General features: G+C 42.5%; 1 protein-coding gene and 1 non-coding gene across 3 annotated transcripts in view; one reads left to right on the top strand and one right to left on the bottom strand.

Moving 5' to 3' along the window:
- Window positions 1-1,114: 1,114 nt before the first annotated feature.
- On the top strand, window positions 1,115-1,196 carry trnas-aga. The gene has a single exon. It is a non-coding gene; the product is annotated as a tRNA-Ser (tRNA).
- Window positions 1,197-4,491: 3,295 nt separating this feature from the next.
- The window catches only part of LOC110538508 (growth factor receptor-bound protein 2), a 51,299-nt gene continuing 44,292 nt past the window's right edge, over window positions 4,492-11,498 (bottom strand). For both annotated transcript variants that reach the window (XM_021625370.2, XM_021625371.2), the window contains 3 exons: window positions 7,583-7,705; window positions 6,669-6,837; window positions 4,492-6,338 (listed from right to left, as the gene is read on the bottom strand). In XM_021625370.2, coding sequence (XP_021481045.1) covers window positions 6,153-6,338; window positions 6,669-6,837; window positions 7,583-7,705 — 478 coding nt within the window. In that variant the 3' untranslated portion in view covers window positions 4,492-6,152. The remainder of the gene's footprint in view (window positions 6,339-6,668; window positions 6,838-7,582; window positions 7,706-11,498) is intronic.

Here is an 11,498-nt window from a genome sequence, read left to right as displayed (position 1 = left end):
GATGAAACTGCCTCTCATGAGGACCGCCACAGGAAAGGAAGACCCAGAGTTACCTCTGCTGCAGAGAATACGTTCATTAGAGTTACCAGCCTCAGAAATTGCAGCCCAAATAAATGCTTCACAGAGTTCAAGTAACAGACACATCTCAACATCAACTGTTCAGAGGAGACTACGTGAATCAGGCCTTCATTGTCAAATTGTTGCAAAGAAACCACTACTAAAGGACACCAATAATAATAAGAAACTTGCTTGGACCAAGAAACACAAGCATTGGGCATGAGGGTGTGGGGGTGCTTTGCTGGTGACACTGTCTGTGATTTATTTTGCATTCAAGGCACACTTAACCAGAATGTCTACCACAGTATTCTGCAGCGATACACCATCCCATCTGGTTTGCGGTTAGTGGGACTATCATTTGTTTTTCAACAGGACAATAACCCAAAACACACCTCCAGGCTATGTAAGGGCTATTTGACCAAAAATGAGAGTGATAGAATGCTGCATCAGATGACCTGGCCTCCACAATAACCCGACCTCAACCCAATTGAGATGGTTTGGGATGAGTTGGACTGCAGGGAAAAGCAGCCAACAAGTGCTCAGCATATGTGGAAACTTCAAGACTGTTGGAAAAGCATTCCTCATGAAGTTGGTTGAGAGAACGCCAAGATTGTGCAAAGCTGTCATCAAGGAGGCAAAGGGTGGCTACTTTGAAGAATCTCAAATAAGAAATATATTTAGATTTGTTTAACACATTTTTTGGTTATTACATGTTTACATATGTGTTATTTCATAGTTTTGATGTGTTCACACTTGAGTAGGTGTGTCCACTTTTGACTGGTACTGTATATAACAATATAGATCATACCACCATGTATATACATCATTAATCGTAAAGTTACTGTCTGTATGTGTTACAATGTCTCCAAAAGTGGACATTTCCTCATCGTCACGTTACAGCTGATGTTAAAATTAGTCGCCTTAACCACGACATCATAGAGTTTTGTTAAAAAAATTACAATCAAGTAAATTCCAAATGATTAAACGGAAACTTTCGACAAGAACTTGTTACATGTTATGATGTAGATTACACACATTCTGATGAATTTATTATCAGGTTGTCGTGGCCGAGTGGTTAAGGCGATGGACTAGAAATCCATTGGGATCTTCCCGCGCAGGTTCGAATCCTGCCGACAACGGTCAATGTTTTTGTGGGTTTTTGCGAAAATCCATATCGTCCAGTCTTGTGGTCTGGTCATAATTGAGTACAAATGCAGTTCGTTCATACAGGAAAATGCAGCATTTACTAATTCATCTCGAATGATTCTCGCAACGGACATGTAAGGACGCAAAAACGACACCCCATTATCGTGGTGATGCACTTTTACAACATTTATTTTAACGTTATATTTTAAAAGAGTCTTTGAAAACATTGATATATGCATACTTTTATATCTAATACATTTTAAACGGGTAAAATATGAACATTATTATAGCGCCTTGCAGTGGTCGAACCGAATGGTGGCATGAGGAAAACTAATTAATTTCAGATGATGATAGTTGCCAGGAGGTGGCGATAATGCATTATGTATACCAGAATAAACATTTCTGTCAGCAGGCAGGGATTGCAGTCATACAAGGATGATTATCTTTACCACAGACCTTTTAGTTGCGTCTGTGTTTAATTTAATGTAGTGGGTACAACAGATTAGTTTTCATATTGGAAACTATGTGTACCCATTAAAGGTATTGTAGAACAAACATGTTTTGGCATGCTTGATCTGACAGTCTGGGTTGTAGTGAGACATTTTGACAGTGTCATGGTGGTAGAGTAAAAGTACACCATTGAGATATCTCAGTCTGATAAGTAACGGGGTGACTGGAGTACAAAGAATCCAATGCTTGCATTTCACAGACTATTTGCATGAGGTTCAGTAAGCGGGTGAACATCAGTGGTGTCTTTATTCCTATTTGAATATGATGACAGCATGAAGAATAGCAGTGGGAAGATCTGGAAAGTTTTGCATTCGAATACTACCGTCCAATAGTGGATCATGAACTAGTGTGGCTCAGGGTGAGTGACAGGATGCCTGGAAGTTCAGTGTTATTTCACTGTGTGTGTCAATGTTTCTAGATGTCTGTAGGAGAATACAAATATGTATTTCTCTGCACACACTCCCACACCTCCGAATGGATAAACTGACGCGCGCATACACACACCAAGCAGCGATAAACTGTACGTTGCATCTTAGCAAACAAACAATTAATAATGTATGTAAACACTTAATCATGCAATAACACGCAGTGAATTGCATCAACATCTATAAAAAATCATGTTTCCATGTTTTCAAAGCCAGCAAGTCCCTTAGTGGAAAATTTGACAGACAATTGATAATTTAATGGATCCTCAAATTGTGGGAGATAGGGACCCTGGGAGATTGTCTTACACATTTTTGGAGAAGACAGGTTTTGGTAAATGCTCGTGAAGTTCCCTGGCTATCTGGGACAACGTCATCAAATATGGCTGTTATACACGGCTCAAAAAAATAAAGGGAACACTAAAAATAACACATCCTAGATCTAAATTAATGAAATATTCTTATTAAATACTTTTTTCTTTACAAGGTTGAATGTGCTGACAACAAAATCACACACAAATTATCAATGGAAATCAAATTTATCAACCCATGGAGGTCTGGATTTGGAGTCACACTCAAAATTAAAGTGGAAAACCACACTACAGGCTGATCAAACTTTGATGTAATGTCCTTAAAACAAGTCAAAATGAGGCTCAGTAGTGTGTGTGGCCTCCACGTGCCTGTATGACCTCCCTACAACGCCTGGGCATGCTCCTGATGAGGTGGCGGATGGTCTCCTGAGGGATCTCCTCCCAGACCTGGACTAAAGCATCCGCCAACTCCTGGACAGTCTGTGGTGGATGGAGCGAGACATGATGTCCCAGATGTGCTCAATTGGATTCAGGTCTGTGGAACGGGTGGGCCAGTCCATAGCTTCCACGCCTTCCTCTTGCAGGAACTGCTGACACACTCCAGCCACATGAGGTCTAGCATTGTCTTGCATTAGGAGAAACCCAGGGCCAACCGCACCAGCATATGGTCTCACAAGGGGTCTGAGGATCTCATCTCGGTACCTAATGGCAGTCAGGCTACCTCTGGCGAGCACATGGAGGAGAAAGAAATGCCACCCCACACCATGACTGATCCACCGCCAAGCCGGTCATGCTGGAGGATGTTGCAGGCAGCAGAACGTTCTCCACGGCGTCTCCAGACTGTCACGTGCTCAGTGTGAACCTGCTTTCATCTGTGAAGAGCACATGGCACCAGTGGCGAATTTGCCAATCTTGGTGTTCTCTGGCAAATGCCAAACGTCCTGCACGGTGTTGGGCTGTAAGCACAACCCCCACCTGTGGACGTCGGGCCCTCATACCACCCTCATGGAGTCTGTTTCTGACCGTTTGAGCAAACACATGCACATTTGTGGCCTGTTGGAGGTCATTTTGCAGGGCTCTGGCAGTGCTCCTCCTTGCACAAAGGCGGAGGTAGCGGTCCTGCTGCTGGGTTGTTGCCCTCCTCCACATCTCCTGATGTACTGGCCTGTCTCCTGGTAGCGCCTCCATGCTCTGGACACTACCTGAGCCACTTGTGTGGGTTGTAGACTCCATCTCATGCTACCACTAGAGTGAAAGTACCGCCAGCATTCAAAAGTGACCAAAACATCAGCCAAGAAGCATAGGAACTGAGAAGTGGTCTGTGGTTATCACCTGCAGAACCACTCCTTTATTGGGGGTGTCTTGCTAATTGCCTATAATTTCCACCTGTTGTCTATTCCACTTGCACAACAGCATGTGAAATGTATTGTCAATCAGTGTTGCTTCCTAAGTGGACAGTTTGATTTCACAGAAGTGTGATTGACTTGGAGTTACATTGTGTTGTTTAAGTGTTCCCTTTATTTTTTTGAGCAGTGTATATTCATGCTGCTCACTTACATACTGTCTCTAGACTCCAGACCTGATGAGACGTCTTACAGTACATGACATCCTCAGACTACAATGAATTCCATGGACTGAGGATGGAGAGAACTTAATGTTCCCAGTCCGCTGTTTTGTTAAGTGTCCGTCAGTGGAAAGGCTGCCTGCATGTGACGCAATGTAATCAGAAAGTGGCCAGATTGGTTGAAAGAGTAAGGGCTAAAAATAACAGAACACAAAAGCAGACAGTCCACCAGACCGAGGGTAATGCAATGTGTACAGCAAACCCCTGTATGTACCAAGGACCCAAGGCTGTGCTTGAAGACACCAAGCTTCAAATGAAGCTTGTTCTGTAGGGACTGGGACACTGCATGTCCCAGTCCCTACAGGTTGTCAGATGCAAAGCCAGGTAATGGGCTATTCATTTCTATACATTTTTAGACAGATGAATTTAGCCATCAAAAGGTTTGTTGAATCACAAGATGAAAATAATAACTGTATGTGGCTATCTATGGACCACACCACATGATTTCTCTCTTTATTTGTAGAATTGCATTTTAATTAATACAAAAAAAACAACAAAAAAAAAGAAGCAAAAAAAATAACAGTATCAATAGGGAAGAAGGCAAGAGACACTTAAATAAGAAAAGTTCCATGTTGGGAAGGAGATGTGGGGTTGATGGGACAGGTTGGATTATGTACATGGTTTCTCACTGCAGGATTGACGGGCCCCACAAAGGGGCTCAAAGCAGCAGGTCGGAGACACTGAAACACCAGAGAGAAAGGCACTATCCAGAGAGAACAAACTAAACTAAACACACACAGAAAAAAAAACACACCAGAAATCAAATGCTTAACATAAAAAGTGCTTGACACACTACAGACAGAGAAAAACAACATTGGTAAAGCAGATCTCTCAACTTTTAGCATAAAAGACACTTAATTTTCTCAAACTGTTTTACCGACCATCATGTGATTATCCAACTCATCTACTTGTTATGTGTGAGTCTAACAAGGAGGGGACTGTTAATGTATGCGTGTGTGTGTTTGAATATGTATGTACTATATGCATATTTTTCATACATCTCTCTATATAATTTTATATGACACCATTACTAATTCAGCACTTCTCGGAAATCCCTTGCAGTTGTGTAGTTCAGTTCTCCGACCTTGCTTCCCTCATGTCAATGTCTCTGGACTCAGCTACATTCACGGCCCAAGAGTAAAATGGCTGCAATAAATACATTGGCTTCAAAAGGTGGCTGGCCTTTTACAGGGTTTCATAATACAACAGCTCATGCAGCATACATGGCTCTACTCGCTGCTCGGCGTTAGCTTCCTGACACGATTGGTTTTGTTAAAAATAACAGATTATTCTCTCGTTTATCAGACAAGGAAATTATTTCACGTTTTAAATAGCATGCCATTTTATCTGAGAGCCCTCAAATAATCCAGGAAAAATTATACTGACAATTCAGCAAATCCCAGAGCTACTAGGTCTTATCCAGACTAACATTTTTTAAACATAATTTACAAATGGAAGAAACAATACAATTTGTGATGACGGATAAAACACATACAAATATATAATATATATTCTTAAAAAATGGATTCTCTCTATACTGTAGGTGATTTATTTATACAGCCCTGGGCTGATGTACAATGCGCTCACATGCCAATGATCTTGGACTCGGTAACTTGCTGCAGATAACATCCGTATTTTTAAATTATTTTTTCAATCATTTTTTAAAATATTTGTACATGTATTTTTATTTAAAACAGCGTTAGGATTTATTGGTATTTCATTTAGGTGATTAAAACATGCAGCAAAAAAGGAAAAGTAACGCAGAATGTGAAGAAGTAGAGGAGAGGACAGACGCAGCTGTGGGAGTCTAGGTATAGAATAATTCTCATTCTTCACTTTTGGTGCACTATGCTTAGTTTCTCTGTGTTTTTTCCCTCAAAGACAGTTCAGTTCTGACTGAAGCGTTCACTATAGAGGTGAACATTCTCAGTGTTAAAAGTTGGCTTTGCTCAGCTGCCACCAACAAGGTGCCTTCGACAGAACTACTCCTCCATGTTTAATTCCTTGTTGCATTCTCCCTCTCTGCTCCTGATGTCTTCTCGATGGATTGAGAGGGGGTATGGGGTGGTTGTTGATGTTTATTTACATGTTCCGGTTGACTGGTGTGACATAGTTGCGAGGGAACATGCCCGTCAGCCCATGGCATCCTCCCTTCCACCAGTTAGGGTCAGAGTTGTCCAGGACCTGGATGAAGTCTCCGCGTCGGAAGCCCAGCTCACCATCCTCCTGGGGGTCAAAGTCAAAGAGAGCCTGTACATATGTGGGATGCTGTGGGCAGGGAGAGAGAAAGAGAGCAAAACAAATCCATGAGTCCCAGACATGTTAACACAGTCTTTCAAAAGGACAAAGCCTCGGTTCTTCCCTGATTGTGTTTTCTGAATCAAACGTGACTCGTTGGTGAACTGAGCTAATGCCATGACATCCAAAGGTTAGGCCGGCAGGATGAGGGATTGAGTCAGCAACTCTGGGGCCAATGTGTCTCCCTCAAAGCTATTATTTTACACTAATAACCTAGTTTGTCATTGTGACCATTAAGTCTCCTACAAAGCCACACTGGTAAAGAGCCAGAGATGAAGGTTAAAGGGGATGTGTTCTCACCTGGGGGACCTGCTCAATGTCACGCAGGAAGATCTGCTGGTTGCGGGATACAGAGGTGGAGCGGTGGTAGTCCACCAGCTCGTTGAGCGAGTTGAACTTCACCACCCACAGGAAGTACTTTCCTGCCCCATCACGCAGGACTTTGAAGTGCTGAACGTCATTTCCAAACCTGAGGAGACGGGGGACAGAGGAAGAGAACCATGGGTAGCTTGCCAGCAGCAGATAGTCAACAGACACAGAACTGCTGAAACAGGACAGAGAAGAGAGGTCCCAACGGCCAAAGGAAATACATGTGGACATGTTCTCTTAGCAACACATTAGGAAGACAGACTGTCTCTATAACAGTGTGAACACAGGTCATGACCCCATGGATGGTAACGCTGCAGTCAGATAAACAAGCCTCTTCCACAGCCATCAGGGGGATTAGTCTCTACTAAGACAAACTCCTTGTTCTGTACTCAGAGGGCAATAGACAGGTGGAGTCACATAGTGATCACTTTAATTATCTTGAAATGTCTATCTACTTTACATACAGACAGACACTACAGCACCATGACAGCGAGGGCTGCTGAATTGAGCCTTTTTCAGTAAAGCAGAGTGGAAACAGACATGGGGAAATCAAAGAGTTTGCGTCAGTGTTGTGCAAGCTGGAAAGAGAGAGCTGAAATCCTGCTGTAAAATAACTGTCAGTGAGCTGGAGTTAATGCTCAGACACCAGGGGGCAGCACAGAACACTGGGTAAAAAATAAAGTGCTAGTGCTGTAGTGTATTTAAACACAGGAAGAGAAAGAAGAGAAACATAGCAGATGTTTGTGTCTGTTACCCAATACATTGTACGGTGCAGAGCAGTCCCTCGCCCCAACATATGTAGAGCAGGGCTTCTAAACATTTAGTGTATGTGTGTGTTCACTTACTTGACAGAGAGGGAGAAGTCCCCTGGCGCACTCTCACTCTCTCGGATGAGGAATGCCCCGTCGTGCCTCTGTTTGTTCAACATCTCCTCTGCTTTGGCACGGGGAATCTTGCCAAAGAACCACCTGGAGGGAGGGACAGCACCACACACACACACAGTCAGGGGAGAGAACACAGCTGGACCAGCACGAAACAAACAAATAGACATCTGCTCCCTCACGATCAGGGATGACACATGGTCATCTCCCACTGTTTACAGTCCTGAGAGATTATACAGTATTTCAGATTAAGCCTCTGCCCCAGTCAACCGATTAATACTGCAGGTAGGAGAACCAGAACCGTGGGCGTTGTGTACAGTGGGGGCACAGGGGTTGAGGAGTGGGGATTGCGTGCTGTGCTGTTGAAGCAGAGCATGTCTCACTCCCAGCAAGGTCTGTGATAGCAGCCCTGGCTGGGCCAATGGCAGCTGTAGCAGCAGGAGGCAAAGAGAGAGTGAGAGAAATCATCTCTCCGGTTAATTATTAACCAGAGCAGCCAGAGAGATGACATCTTGGCTCCTTTGAATGAAAGTGAAAATCAATAATAAAATGACCAAGACCTAATCCTCTTTGCATTTGTGCCCTCTATCGGCTGCCCCCCGCCTACAGTTCCCTGTCTGATAAAGGTGCCGGCAGAGCAATTTAAAGCAGACACGGAAAGAGCAGCCAGGCCAGGTTCTCTCTCACACACACACACACACACAACTACTACTGTGCAGATATAAATGCCACTATGGAAAAGCAATCTAAAAGCTATTTTGACTCACTTTAGCAGGCTCCCAAATTTGTTATTACTTACACCACTTCTACTAACAGCATGATCCAAAAGTTCCATATTTCATGGTCTGGTCTGTGAATACATACCGGGAGATGAAACGCAGAGGCACATTAACATCTAGCGTTGGCTGAAGCTACTGAACTGCATGTGGGTAGTTGCCATATGGCCAAAACAAAAGTGAACAAATGATTGATTCAAAAATGAAAGTAAAAAAATATATAGTTACAAAAAAGTATGTCTAAACAATTCAAAATGTTCTGTGGCCACTTTTTATTTGAAATTTATATCCAATTTAATGACACATTTCATGCATTAGTGCCTTGGAATTTGTCCTCTGGTGTGACATAAGTGATACTAATATGATGGTTTAATGATTCTCAAATACACAAGAAAATCGAGTTTTACTAATTAGTTACTTTGTTTTTAAAATCATTAATCATATTCTGTTGAAAAACATATTTATTTGTATATTGATGATAACCAAGTTCCTCCCCGTTACATTTTGAGTAAGATTGTAATTTGACAAAAACCTACTTTACTTGTGTACTATGTGACCTGCTTCAACAATTATTTGACATTTTGTTAAAGAAAAGCCCTTTTTTATTGGTGTAACCCCATAGAACATGTCGTCCCACTGATGGACAATACACAACAGGCAGTCCAATGTTACGGTTAAAACGTAATTAATGAAACTATGAAGTTTCTGACCGCTCTAAAAATGCAACTTCTAAACATCAGTAAATGATCCTCATTAAAGGATTTAAAATGTACTCATTCCAATTACAGGACCTCGAAAAAGTCCTGCACTGCTATTTTTCATCACTACCTCCCCGAGTTGGGAGTGGGTAATTTGCGAGCTTGTTGCCTTTCCTTGGATGTGGAAGCCATTTCTTAGGCTCCAAGCCGGAATCTAACCCTGATTCCCCGTTACCCATGATCACCATGGTATGCACAGAAAGTACCATCGGAAATTGATAGGGCACACATTCAAATTAGATGTCAGCGCCACAAATGGCACGCCACCGGTCGAGATTAGAGAGTCACTAAAAGCCTTAGAGTACCCGCATGGATTTTAGGTCTGATAAATATACACATCCCCAACGGTCAGCACTCGTTGGCATGTATTAGCTGTAGAACAATTATCCAAGTAACGTTGGAGCGAGCAAAGGAACTGATTTAAATGAGTCATTGGCAGTTTCACTGTACCGGCCGTGTGTACTAAAGCCTTGCACGTCTTAATCTTTGAGAGGAATATGCTACTGGCAGGATCACTCAGGTAGACCCCCCACGTGCAGCGATGTGTAGGGGCACAGTTATTCTCCCAAAGCACCACTTGAGAGGTGTTCTGTTGGAGGGTTTTTGGAGTATATCGCAAAATGGGGTTTGAGAAACACAAATGTCTCTGACACTGGTGGGTAATATATTGGAGGCAGGGTGAACAATCTCCAAAGGAAGCCCTGCCAATGGGGGTCTTCCCAGTGTGGATCACGTATGCCAATTGGTCAGGAGGAATTGGTGGGTTAAACAAAGACGGATCAAGGGAATGAATGGTCTAATGCAGTAGTGGGAGCACCACAGCCAGTCCCCAATATCACTAGGGCCATGTTAAAGAACCAGGCTTTCCCAAGCGGCAGAGACACAGATGCCGCCAGAGCAATGGTCACCTGCAGGGATTGAGAACCAGGCGTGGTTGCAAAAGGATACTGCACAAATAGGTTAGGTACCACCAAAATCTATATGCAACATGTAGTGTTGGTCCTACTGAGCTGAAATAAAAGATCCCAGAAATATTCCAAATGCACAAAAGGTATGTTGTGCACAAATTTGTTTACATCCCTGTTAGTGAGCATTTCTACTTTGCCAAGATAATCCATCCACCTGACAGGTGTGGCATATCAATAAGCTGATCAAACAGCATTATCATTACACAGGTGCACCTTGTGCTTGGGACAGTAAATGGCCACTCTAAAATGTGCAGTTTTGTGCCACAGATGTCTTAAGTTGAGGGAACGTGCAATAGGCATGCTGACTGCAGGAATGTCCAACAGAGCTGTTGCCAAAGAATTTCATGTTAATTTATCTACCATAAGTCCGCCCCCAAAGTCACTTTTGAGAATTTGTCAGTACGGTGGGGGGTTCAGTAGGAGTTTAGACATTTCTAACATATACTGCTCTAATTTTTGTATTTTTATTTTTTTAAATATAAAATATCTCTCAAATGAAGTTTGATAACTTTACTTACATGTTTTAAGAAGACAAAAATATTTGATAGGATATGTGAAAAGTACAGATTAAGCTTAATGGGTATCGAGTGTACCATGGGTGTTTCAAATAAGACCACCTCTTAAATAATCAATTTGAATTAGATTAATATAATCTCTCCCAAAATTCTAAAAATAAACTAAATCATTATTATTCATCATGAAAGAAGCACTCATAACAGGGGGATGTCGTATCCACAGAAATCAATGGACTTTTTGGTTCTTGCCGACCAGCACACACCCGAATCAACTAATCATAGGCTTCAATCAAGACATGATTAGTTGAATCATGTATGTTATTGCTTGGTTAGAACACAAACCTGAACCCACACCGGCCCTCTGTGGATAAGAAGTCATACAACAAAGACACACACAGCTTTCAATTAATTATCTGAAAGATGATTCACATTTGATGTACTGAAAAACACATTTCAGTACAAGATACGAATCCTATATATACCACCTCGCGCAGAGCTGTGCACACTGAGTGAAGCGTCAAAGCCACTGCGCACAGACATGTCGGTCTAATTTACTTGATAGTTAACTTTGTCCTCTGTCACATGTAGGTCTGTCACGTCAACTACACATGTACTGTATCCAAAATAAGGCAGGCTAGTTGGTGTGTGTGCGCACTTGGTGCCTAGTGCCACTCCGTCACAGCTAGTCTATAAAAAGGACAAAGGGCAAACGTCTGCCCCACTAATACTGCCATGGGATCAGACCACAACTGCCCCCTACACTAAGGCTACACCAAACTATACAGGGGAAGGACTAACAGCTGACACACAGTCATTTAGTGCAAGCAGTAGATCAAGTGCAAGAGCTGAATGCTGCTACTGAC

The sequence above is a fragment of the Oncorhynchus mykiss genome, chromosome 12 (assembly GCF_013265735.2).
Source record: "Oncorhynchus mykiss isolate Arlee chromosome 12, USDA_OmykA_1.1, whole genome shotgun sequence".
Taxonomy (NCBI): Eukaryota; Metazoa; Chordata; class Actinopteri; order Salmoniformes; family Salmonidae; genus Oncorhynchus; species Oncorhynchus mykiss.
Note: the sequence above shows the minus strand (reverse complement) of the source record. Positions and strands in the feature narration are given on the sequence as shown.